The sequence below is a fragment of the Electrona antarctica genome (assembly GCF_951216825.1).
Source record: "Electrona antarctica genome assembly, chromosome: 1".
Taxonomy (NCBI): domain Eukaryota; kingdom Metazoa; phylum Chordata; class Actinopteri; order Myctophiformes; family Myctophidae; genus Electrona; species Electrona antarctica.
In genome coordinates this window covers 53,354,252-53,366,224 of record NC_136806.1, presented here as the reverse complement: position 1 = coordinate 53,366,224, position 11,973 = coordinate 53,354,252, and the positions used below count along the sequence as shown (strand labels likewise).

At 46.0% G+C, this 11,973-nt stretch overlaps 2 protein-coding genes across 2 annotated transcripts in view; one reads left to right on the top strand and one right to left on the bottom strand.

Annotated features, from left to right (window-relative positions):
- Window positions 1-1,481: 1,481 nt before the first annotated feature.
- LOC306924688 (peptide-N(4)-(N-acetyl-beta-glucosaminyl)asparagine amidase-like) lies at window positions 1,482-2,771 on the bottom strand (the record flags this gene model as incomplete). The annotated part of the gene is made up of 1 exon (XM_079503287.1): window positions 1,482-2,771. The coding sequence occupies one exon, from the start codon at window positions 2,769-2,771 to the stop codon at window positions 1,482-1,484; it is 1,290 nt and encodes a 429-aa protein (XP_079359413.1).
- A 5,595-nt stretch (window positions 2,772-8,366) lies between these two features.
- myot (myotilin) overlaps window positions 8,367-11,973 on the top strand; it is a 70,148-nt gene continuing 66,541 nt past the window's right edge. Inside the window, exon 1 of the mRNA XM_079497389.1 lies at window positions 8,367-8,560. The gene's annotated coding sequence lies outside the window, so the exon portion shown is untranslated. The remainder of the gene's footprint in view (window positions 8,561-11,973) is intronic.

Genomic DNA, 11,973 nt, shown 5'->3' with positions numbered 1-11,973 from the left:
TGGTCCTCTTAGAAAGTAATCTAAAATATGTTGCATATCTAGCATTAGCATTTAAGCAGTGGTAGAAAGTAACTAAGTACATTTACTTAAGTGCTGTACAATTTTGAGCTATTTGTACGTATTTTCAATTTCCAATACTTTTACTTCTACTCCACTACATCTCAGAGCCAAAATGTGTACTTTTACTCCACTACAATTATTTGAAAACTTTAGTTACTAATTACTTTGGAGATTTTTATTTAGATTAAAAAACATCCATTAATTAACCACTTCAACCCATATACATTTCGGGAATACAAAACAACTTGCCCAGGCGTACAGCCGGCCGAACAGCGCGGCCTGGTATCCCTGATGTATTTAGCGGAATTATCAGCTCTTCATCATCATATACATCATCATCTCACACTGGCCAATCAGAATGCCTGCGATTGGCTAGCTGATTTTCTCGTTTACATACGACGTACATTTTCCCTTCAATGTCAATGGCGTTTAATGTTTAATTTACGTGAAGTGTGGGGACAAAACATGTTTATAGGAGGGGCTAGCACCCCTTAAAAATCACACCCGTGTGAAGTGAGGGGCGCTCTTATCATCGCACATCATGCATCATCTCATACTGGCCAATCAGATTGCCTGTAGCCACAAATTTATGTCAAATTTGGCGGAAGTTTGACCTAATCTCTCCTTTCATTGTCGATGGCAAATATGAGACGTGTGGGGACAAGATGGCGTACATTTTCCCTTCATTGTCAACAATGGCATTTAATGTTTGTGTTGCGGACATTTACGTCATATTTGGCGAACATTTGACCTAATTTCTCCTTTCATTGTTGATGGCAAATATGACATGTGTGTGGGGACAAATTTTGCCTTCATTGTCGATGGCATTTAATGTTTGTGTTGACATTTTGTGAATATAGGCCTCAAAAATCACACCCGAGCGTGAAGTGTGAGGTAACTGTGACCTCAGTGCTGCTGCACCCACTATTAATACCAGTAAGGCGCCCTGAGGGCAAGAAGCGATGTCGCGTGCATTCATCCGCCTGGGTGCCTTTTGTCACAAGGAATGATTGGCAACCATATATGGTGGTGTGACGGACGCGAGACACATGCAGGCTTTCATAGTAAATATGACCTTTGGTCCCAATACGTATTTGATGATGTCCGAATCCGATGATGTATTGCGGAATAGTACGTTTTAACATTTTCCCATTCAAGTCAATGGCAAAATCCCATGGATAAATAGGCAAGTGTTGAGCGGTTTGCAAATGAAAGATTCAAGTCATACAAAACACAGTTTTATGAAGCCATCTAAATTCTGTTGTAAAAAAAAATTGTGAGGGGTGCTCTCATCATCATACATCACATTCCGTGCTCAACCAATCAAATCCTTTCCGTGGTACTCAAACACACAAAGCTATCCCCTCAAAAAGAAAGGAGAAAATAGGACGACACGACGAAAACAAGTGGGTGAAAAAACTCTAGATCTCTCCTCTCGCAGCCCTCCAGGCCAGAGACCCTGAGCTGCGGCCACCCAGCTCCCTCGGCGCGGTGGGACTCTTCGGGGAGATGAACTCCACCAGCTCCACCATCAGCCTGTGCGTCAGCTCCGCCTTCCTCTCCGAGCTAACACGCAGGGACCGCTGCTTGATCTCGTTGAGCCCGTCGATGGCGTGCCGCAGCCAGGGCTCCTGGATGGCCGTCCTCCGCGCCGCCACCTCCGCGTGCTTACGGGAATACCTCCAGGTCACATCAACCACCTGGTCCTTGGAGAAGGCCAGGACGTAAGACAGTTTCTTCCCCCAGCCGGCCTCGTAGAGCAGGGGCCTGTCGCAGACGTTCTCGCAGGCGTCGCAGTGCAGCCAGCGGCGCTGGGAGAGCGAGTAGACCTCCGTCCACACGTGGTCGCTGCTGTCCCAGACGTACCTGGCCTCGAGGCCCAGGGCTCTGCAGCAGAGGGCGAAACAGTTGGCCCACTCCCCGCAACGGCCTCTCCTGGTTTCCAGCAGTTTCCCCGGGTCGTTGTACCTGGGGAATCGGGTGGAGCGCTGGCAGGTGCCACAGTGGTAGCCCTCTACGCGCTGCGCTCCCCAGCGGAGGTCTTCCGCGGAGGGGCTCAGGGGAGCGGATTTGGCTGTCTGGCGTCCACAGTGGCCACAGGGCAGACAGTCGACCCACGAGAAGAAGTCCCGCTTGAACCAGCCGAGCAGCTCGAGCACCAGGAAGTCGTCCTCGCCCAGGTCGCATTCCGGGTCGGTCTGGCGAGCCTGCCGCAGCCGCTCTCTGGCGCTGGAGCGGAGCTGCTGCTGGGGGATACAGTCCCGGGCCTTTTGTTGCAGATCAGGGTTTTCATACAGCATGACGTGTTGAGAGTAGTGCTGGAGAGTCGCGAAGATGTTCAGATCCTCCGAAGGCCGCTGCGTTTGTTGTGGTGGAGACGGAGTGGTCGAGCCGGAGGTCCGGAGTCTCTGGTCTCTCTCCGTCGCGATGGATTCCCTGATGAGCTTCAGCTGCTCCACCGACGCAGACCGCGGGAACACCATGTGGGTCTCGGCCTCTTCGAAACCCATCTCGAAGAGACACTGCACCGCGCCTTTGACGGGCAGCAGTTTGGAAGAGAACATAGGGTTGCTTATGCGAATGGACCTGTATTTCTCATCGTCGGGATGCCTCAGGATGTTGTCGGCGCACATGATCAACAGCTTGGAGGCGTCCAAAAAGTCCTCGTTCGGGTTCTCGCACAATGCTGACACGGCTGTCGATACCACCATGTCGCTGATACACGGACTACGTATCACGAAAACATTCTTAAACTGTTTCTCCCCTAAAATGAACAGTGAGCCGCCGCTTTTCAATTTTTTATCTTTCCAGGCCATGTAATTGTTGCGTCATCTGATGACGTCATCCCCTTCAAATTGCTTTGATTGGACGGAGGGCGAGTCAGACTCTGTCGCGGTCTGGCAGAATCTCCATATTTTTCAACTTTCAAGTGTTGTTTTTTGTGTCAATGCATTATTTCAACCCAGATTCCCATTCAAGTCAATGGCAAAATAAATTAATATGACGTCATGTGGGCCACTGCATCATCATCTGACATCATCGTCATCATCATATGTCATCATCAAATGACGCAGAATGTGATGTATGATGATGAGTATGATGATGATAATTTGTTTTATTATGGGCTATTTACAGCAAAATAATTTCCCACAATAACAGAAAAGACATTATATAGGTACAGAGCCCTGAGGGACTTCACTCAATGAGGTTTAAGAGGTTAATGCCATGGTTTCTTCCCCCTGTTATTACTCTCTCCCCTTTCAGTGTCTCTCTGTTTCTGTGTATCTCTCCCCCCCCCCACACACACACGCGCTCGCTCGCTTGCGTGTGCGTGCGTGCCTCTCTCTCTCTGCCATCATTGAATTCTACAGGTTTCATGTGTCCCCAGGAGACTCAGTGGCACCAGACCTATGTCCCCTGGCCCCTCCCTTCCCTGGCCCCTCCCTACCCTTCCCCTGGCCCCTCCCTTCCCTGGCCCCTCCCTACCCTTCTCCTGGCCCCTCCCTCCCTGTGCTCCGGATACACAGCTAGAATATAAGGTTAAAGTTAACACCTAGCTGCGCTCTGCTTGCACACACACGTTGCACACAGAGCCAACACACCAGTGTTGTTTTTGGCAGAATTTATTTTAGTTTTAGTCACTTGAATGGTTTTCATTTAGTTTTAGTCAACATTTTAGTCACCTGGAAAGTTTTAGTGTTAGTCTAGTTTTAGTCGACTAAATCTACAGTTGATTTAGTCGACTAAAATGTATTTTGGAAGGCCTTGATGCCGTCGTAATGACTGATTTTTCACTTGCTGAGAATAGCCGATCTACAAGCTCACAACACGCCACAGCGCAATGTGTTGTGAGCTTGTAGATCTGCTTTTTTCAGCATGCAACCAAGTGTATAATGACTTATACTGGATCTCTTGTCCACTAGTCCCTTTCTAACATTTTAGTCTATTATCTATTGACGAAATTGTCAATACATTTAGTCTTAGTTTTAGTCATCATAGCTTAGTTCTCATTTAGTTTCCATTTAGTTTTCGTCAGTGAAAAAAGGTAGTCGACGAACATTTTCCGTCAACAAAAACAACACTGCAACACACAACACAACCTATACGGGTGTTGGGCTTAGCCTTTCCTAATTTTGGACGGCATCAAAGACGATTTGGAGATGCATACATACACACAGTAACACAGAACACGTGGCGTGTTGTCACCATACACATGCAGGGAACACATTTTCTTGGGATGTTTTCTCTAAACTTTCCCTTGCAGATGACTGCCAAATATAGAAGTAAAGGTAATGCACACCAATAGCTGTGTTGGTGAGGTGTTGACTGACTGACTGACTGACTACTGGAAAGAAACTTTATAAATAAGAAGAAAAAAAGTGTTGCACACTCTGTTTCCATTTGGACTTTTGGAGTATGAATTATAGGGCATAAATGTATGAAAAACGATAAAATATGGAGATAAGGTTTCTGCCCATCAGCAATGATATACTCCTTGGTTCCCGTTGTGTGTAAGCATTGAGCAATATATAATATTGATTTCAAAGCAGTCGTTTTCAAAACCCCCACCTCCAGTCGCTATTCATAATCCGCAAGATGCACAGAGGGAACGCTCCTCGTAGATATGAAAAGCTAGATACCTAATTGGCCGCTGCAATTCATTGGAGTGACCCGGAAGTCAAGCGGAAGTGCAAAAGGCACGCTGTCACTCAAGTCACTAAGACCCGCTGCCACCTGCCTACCGAACGTCCACTCTGTGACGCACACAGAAGCTTCTGTGGCTGTCTTCCATGTAAGATGGCGCCCCAGAGCCAAAGGAGGCGTCTATGTCGCTCCTCATGCGGACTCTCTCGTTTCCCGGTGCTTTGCCCAGGTGCGTGTGGTTTCACTTGAGGTTAGGTTCAGCCATGGTTTCTGTCAGGTTAAGGTTAGGGTAAAGGGAGAATTCCAGACTAATAATTTTCTTATCTGACGTTATTACAGCCGAGTGGTAGAGATGAAAAATTATATAACTCCATCTAGAGCGCACCAACAGCTCTGAGTTAACGGCAGTTCGACTTTTCACGGCAGCACATTTGGGAGAAAACACGGTGGAGTGTAACTAGACTAGTCATTATGAAAGATAGATGTCTACAATTTGTATTTCTTTTTTTGAGTGATCAAAATAAGTGATCTCCCGTTAAACCTCTTGCATGATGGGGGCACGGTGGCACAGTTGGTAGTGCTGTCGCCTCACAGCTAGAAGGTCCTGGGTTCGATTCCCGCTCGGGGCGCTGTGGGTGCTGGCGGCTGACTGCCTCCCCCTGGCCAGCCGGGGCGCCTGATGGAGGGGAAAGGAACTGGTTGGAATAACGTGTTCCTTCCACGCGCTACGTCCAACCAGGGAAACTCCCCCCTGTCACGTGTAAAGGAGCAATTTGGACACTCAGGCATGAGGGAAGCATGAGTTCAAGTCCGTTGCTCTCCCCATGTCCCCCATATATGGGGACTAGGTTGGCGAAGGGTGTGTAGAGAGCCCAGGATCACATTAGATAATTGACACAGGGGTGAAAAAATGGGTTACAAAATCAAATCGTGGGATAAAGATTTTAGGAAAAAAAAAAAACCTCTTGCATGCGGCCAAGGCTGCGGTGGGCTGGAATTTGGAAATGGAGTTATGTCATCATCATCGTCATTTTTCGACCGCGGTCGAGATCATGGATTTCACAATGCCACGCCAGACTTTCCGGTCCTTCATTGCCACCCCCAGTTCTTGCTTACTGATGCATGTGTCCCTAGCGATGACATCAGGGAACAACTGTTTTCTACCTCTGGTCTGCTTTGATGCAGGATTCCAGAGAAGGGAATATATAACCTCATGATCAGCTCTGTAGCAGTGGCCGGCAAACTGTGTTCTTCTGGATCGGACTAGTGAAGAAACACGGGGAAGGTTGCCGTATATTAGATTAGTCGATGGGTGGCTCTTCCAAGACAGTAAGTGCCATCCAACCATTTTCTCTAATTTCTCTGAAAGTGTCTCGGAGCCATAGAGTAGAATCAGTCGTCCTAAATATTTTTACCTTTAACATCTTACTAAGCTGGGATGACCAAATGTTATGCATGTCATTGCACGCCATAACCTTCCTAGTTTGAAAGTCCTTTTGGGAAGAAGATATAGGCTATATGAACCCAAATACTTTCATATATATCTTTTTCAAAGGAGTGTTGTTAAGGGTTTTTATAATGTGGTTATTGTTGGATTTGCATATATTTACGTATTCAGTTTTCGTCTCGTTGAGATAAAGACCAACACAGTTGGAGTGGAGGCCTGCTCAAGAGACTGAAGGAGAGCCTGAGCGTATTCCAATGTTTGACTAATAAGCGCGATGTCATCAGCGAAGTCAGTGTCGGTTAGGTATTTAGCAGGGGTTTTTTTTTTTATATAATTTTTATCCCACGATTTTGTAACCCATTTTTCACCCCTGTGTCAATTATCTAATGTGATCCTGGGCTCTACACACCCTCCGCCAACATGGGGAGAGCAACAGACTCCATCGGGCACCCCGGCTGGCCAGGGGGAGGCAGTTTAGAGACCAGGATTACTGCATGTTTTTTGTGAGGGTACCTACCCTAGGGGACACGGGGAGAACACGCAAACTCCACACAGAAGGGCCCTTTCGCCAACCCCGCCTCGAGTATGGGCACTGATGGCGCGGAGGAGGAAACACGCCGCCAGCACCCACAGCGTCCTGAGCGGGAATCGAACCCAGGACCTTCTAGCTGTGAGGCGACAGCACTACCAACTGTGCCACCCTCAGCAGGATAACGAGAGCTCATTCTACCACTCATTCTTGGATATCAATCAAGGCAAGAAAACGGTTGGTCCGGAATTCTCCTTTAAGGTTAGGTTTAGCCATAGTTTCTGTGAGGTTAAGGTTAGGTTTAGCCATAGTTTTTATGAGGTTAAAGGTTAGGGTTTAGGCGTATAACCACTCCCACCTGGGCAAAACCTCAAAGAAAGAGGGAGTCCCCTCCTCATGCCAACATTAGATCAGCAATAGAGTCTGCCTGCTCGCACAGCTGCAGGCAATAAAACTACATTTATCCATCAAGAACGACGAGAATAGCAGACCTACAAGCTCACAGGTCGCATCCTCAATGCATCGTGATCTTGTACTTCTGCTATTCTCAGCGAAAAAGTATGTTTTGTTTTTATTGAATACTACAGTATATTAACAGTTTGTAGAAAAAAGCACAGGAAAGTACAGTTCCATACAAGGTCTGCTACGAGGATTTAAATCCAAGAAGGCCTATTTTCTTGTTTACATTAAGGGGTCCTTCATATTCAACTCATCGAAACATTTAATTACATAACATATACAAATATGCAGCACTATGCAAGAACATCATATAAACAGTTGGGGAAAAAAAGAAATACAGGCCTATATATATGGGCTTTGACTTTTTATTGGGCCAGTTTTGAATTTCAGCCACCTGTAACTGCTCTTTGAGAGCGGTTTGGAAGGGGCGTAGGGGTCATTCTTCTATGATTTCTCGTAGGGCTTTCCACATTTTTGTGGCTTTTCCCACTCGAGTGGCTGTCCAGCCAACACACAGGAGGACGTTGAATGAACAGAAACCAGCAATGATCTGTTGGGAATCGATTACATGAAACCGGCACCTGCGCGTGTATGTACAGTATGCAGTCTCGATGTTTGTAAACAGATAACTGGCCTATATACTATAGGCCACGTACGCACCAACAAAGAGACCATGCAGAGATCAGACGACCATGACTGGGTGGGGAAGAGCAACCCCAAATCAGTGTCAGTGACAACAGTCGATCAAATAATCAATCAAATGACACCATTTAAAATCATGCCATATACAGTTGAAAGTTGCCCCCTTGCATGCATGGCCCTATAGGGGCCGAGGACCCCTTGCATGGCCCTATAGGGGCCAAGGACCCCTTTCTTTTAAGAGAACTGTGTATAGGTGCACTGTGCACAACGCCTGAACTTTCACCTCTCAGCTCTTCTTCTGACCCCCTGATCCACCCCTTTTCAACCCCCCTTCCTTTCTCTTGTGTGCGTATGTGTCTTGCGCGGCTGTGCGCGTATCGTTACTGCCAATTGCCGAGGTTCATTAGGTCTTCCTGGCCTGTGGCCGGTGGGGGGGGGGGTCATTCAACATTTGAGTATTTACTACTCTGCTCCGCCTACGTACATTATTACTCAACTCAATCCCCAGTTTTACCCCTCCAGCACCCCCAACTCAACCCCTCCCCACCCCAAGCCCACACACACTTCCCAGTTGTGTGTGTGCTGTGCGTGTCAGTTCTCTTGGAGCAGGGGAGGGTCCCAAGGCCTCGCATCGAAGGGGTTAGGAGTGACTGGCAAACTAACGGTCACACCTTCACGCACATTTGGTTTGGAGCATTCACAACTTCCCTGTTGGATTAGTACCTCTGTTGTTGATGTCGTTGTTTCCTGCTGCTGGGACCACTGGCCAGGACTGACTGGTAAGGATTTGGACCTCTGCTTTAAGCCCCCCTCCCCCCATTATGCACAGTTAACCACTTAAAATGAACCCTTTAGTCTCAGTGAAATATTGACAACTGACCGCTTTTAGCATGTCTACAGCAATTGCCTTTGGCAAAAATAGCAGAGCAGATAAAAACTTTAGAGCTTGTAGATCTGCTATTTTGGGGTGAATGACTGCCTGCCTCCCCCCCCCAACCCACCTCCGACCTGGTCATACGCTGTGTGCGTGCGTGCGTGCGTTTCTATTTGCTGTGTCATGTTAGAGCGCAAAAAATCACGAGCAACGGCAATCTTTTGCTTTGCTTGCCAGATTATATATAGAGGAACCATACAAACACACAGACATAACGTACACATGGGGTTAGTGTAAAAGGCATACTCCTTCCGACCCAAGAACATCTTCCGGTTTGGAAAGGCTTTCTGGACTATAGTTCGGAGACTGAGTCAGGACATCTGGAGGTGCACGAGCAGTGGTGGGAAAAAGTACTCACATTTTGTTTTACTTAAGTATAAAAGCAATCTATAAATACTTGGTTACAAGCAAAAGTCGGGAATTCAAAATGTACTTCAAAAGTTCAAAAGTATCGGCATCAAAATGTATAGCCTACTTAAAGTACCAAAAGTAAAAGTACTCATTATACAGTTTTCAAATGTATACAAACAAATGTTTTGAAAATAGCAGATTTATACAAGCTCACAATGTGTCGCATTGTGAGTTTGTAGATCAGCCATTTTCAAAAGGCCGAAATGTATAATATAGGGCTGAAGTTTTGTAATAATAATCCAAATCTACAAAGTGACGTCACGTAATTAACGTTTTCAAAAAACAATTGTCAAGTAAAAGTACAATATGTCGATCTGAGATGTAGCGGAGTAAGTAGTAAAAGTAAAAGTATTGGAAATTGGAATTACTCAGATAAAGTACAAATACCGGTACCTCAAAATTGTACTTAAGTAGGCTACAGTACAGTACAGTGTGCACGAGCTCCGAGCAGAAGTTCTGAGTCCTCAGAAAACCATCAGAAGCTCAGAATGAATTTTTTATATCACCTCCCTTCTCACCAAGAAAAGTCAGGAGCAGTATACAGCAGTGGTTCCCAAAATGGTTCATGTCAAGGACCCCCAAGTTGACACTAATTACCCTAATTATTGATCCCCAATAATTAGCCCACGGACCCCCATTTGAAAAGATATGCCATGCAGCAGTGATTCTCAAGTTCCCATTTAATTTCAAGGACCCCCAGTTTGATATGCATTAGGCTACGGACCCCCATTGAATGGCATTTCTATCTCTGGGACCCCTAATTTATATTGTAAAATCAAAGTTAATTTAACTCTGAGAGTGTACCGAACGGGTCCATTTGGTTCCAAACTATCATTTAGCTGGGGACCCCCTGGAACTCCCTCAAGGACCTCTGGACCCACTGGTAGGCCTATACAGTACAGTCATTTACTGTATTGTGCTTACACTAAAATGGAATCAAAGGATCCCAAGGCTGACGGTGATAGTTGTTGTTAGACCCTGACATAACATCTAGAGGAAATATTAAATTGGTCGATGGTGATATTAGTGTAAACATTAAATGAGTTCAGGTGATATTAGTGTGAACATTAAATAATAAAGGTGATATTGCTGTAATCATTATATAGGCCAGGCTGTTGTAAACGTGGACTTGTGTGTCTATGGATTATGGGATACATAAAATAAGTAAAGGTGTTATTAGTAAAGGTATGATATTAATGTGAATGTGGGCGCATGTGTTTGCAGTCAGAAATAATGCGGCCATGCATGCGTGCAGCTGTGGCGGTCTGTCTGCGACATGCCTTCAAATGCAAGCTAAATATATATAGCTGTGTCATGTGTCTCTGTGCCACCTAGCCCCAATAGCCTAGTTCTCACTGCCCCAGAATCTCCTCCTCCTCTCTCTCTCTCTTTCTTTCTCTCTTTATGGCCAGTCTATCTCTTTGGTCAGTTTATCTCTTTCACATTATCAGCGTTGACAGATTTCTTGTGTGAGAGAAACAAGCATATAGATGTCTACAAAACAAGCCCAACATGAGCAACTATAGGGTGTTTGCCAGTCAAGCATTATGATTGTCTAAAGTTGTTTTTATAGAGCAGTGGTTCTCAAACATTTTCATGTCAAGGCATGAGCTTGAAACGTGTTTCAAAGCTTGCAGATCTGCTATACTTTTGATACAGTGTGACCAAGTAGGGCCATTCATTTGTGTGTGTGTGTGTGTGGGGACACACACACACACACACACACAAAAAGTTAGAAGACATAAGGTGTCTTCCCGAGGACGACATTATGATAGCAGATGCACAGATAAAAGAAGTGTGTCGATTATATACGTGGAGGAGGGAGAGGCATGAACACAAGGCATACCAACTGGGGTGGGGGGGCTAGCAGGGGTGAGGGGGGTAAGGGGTATGTGGGGATGGAGTGGGGCGGTGGGGGGGGCGGGTCATCTCTGCGAGCCCGACATGCCTGACTCAGGGCCACGGTTGGCCCACAAAGATCAGGTGACGTAGTACATTCTATATCGGTCTAGCCCCCCCCCCCCCCCCCCCCCCCCCCCACCCCAGCAAGCGCATATAGGCCCGGGCACTCACTCCGCTCAGGGAGAGGGGCAGCTTTTCCGAATGGTAAAAAATAATCGCTTAATTAAGACATCGAGGTGTCGTCATATAGGTGGGAGATTATGTTCATTCATACTTCCCTGGAACTTATATCCTGTTGTTTTCAGTCATTTGTGTAATTATAGGGCCCAGTAGAAAGTCTCAAAAGCCCACCCATCTGACCACTTAACATGGCCTGGCGGGTTTAAGATTGAGAACCGGTGAGTTAGTGTCCTTCAAAAAAAACAACTCTCATTCAACCACTCTCAACCCTGACATCCCTATTTTGAGCATATTGGTATAGAATGAATGATGAAAAATGTACGCATGTATTTTCCCCCTAAAAAAATATAGCACAACGCGTTGATATGCCGTATGAACACAAACACGTATTTGTGTTTAAATTGTATGCTGCGTTTACTGTAATGAATACAATACAACTCTGCCCTTTACCAACTCGCCCCGGGCGTACAGCCGGCGGAACAGCGCGGCCTGGTATTCCTAAAGTAAACTAAGTAAATGATGCTTAAACCTAACCTTATTCATAACCTTAACCTCAGTAAAACTATGTCTACACCTAACCCTATTCCTAAACTTAACCCCAGTAAAACTATGCCTAAACCTAAACTTATTTCTAACCTTATTCTAAGTAAATCAAAATAAAGAATACAAGAACCGCCGCACCGATCTGTCGGCGTGAGGTCGGAGAAAAAAAGCTGGGGCGAGATGGAATTGGGGCGACCGTACCTGTTACCACTGTAATCAGGG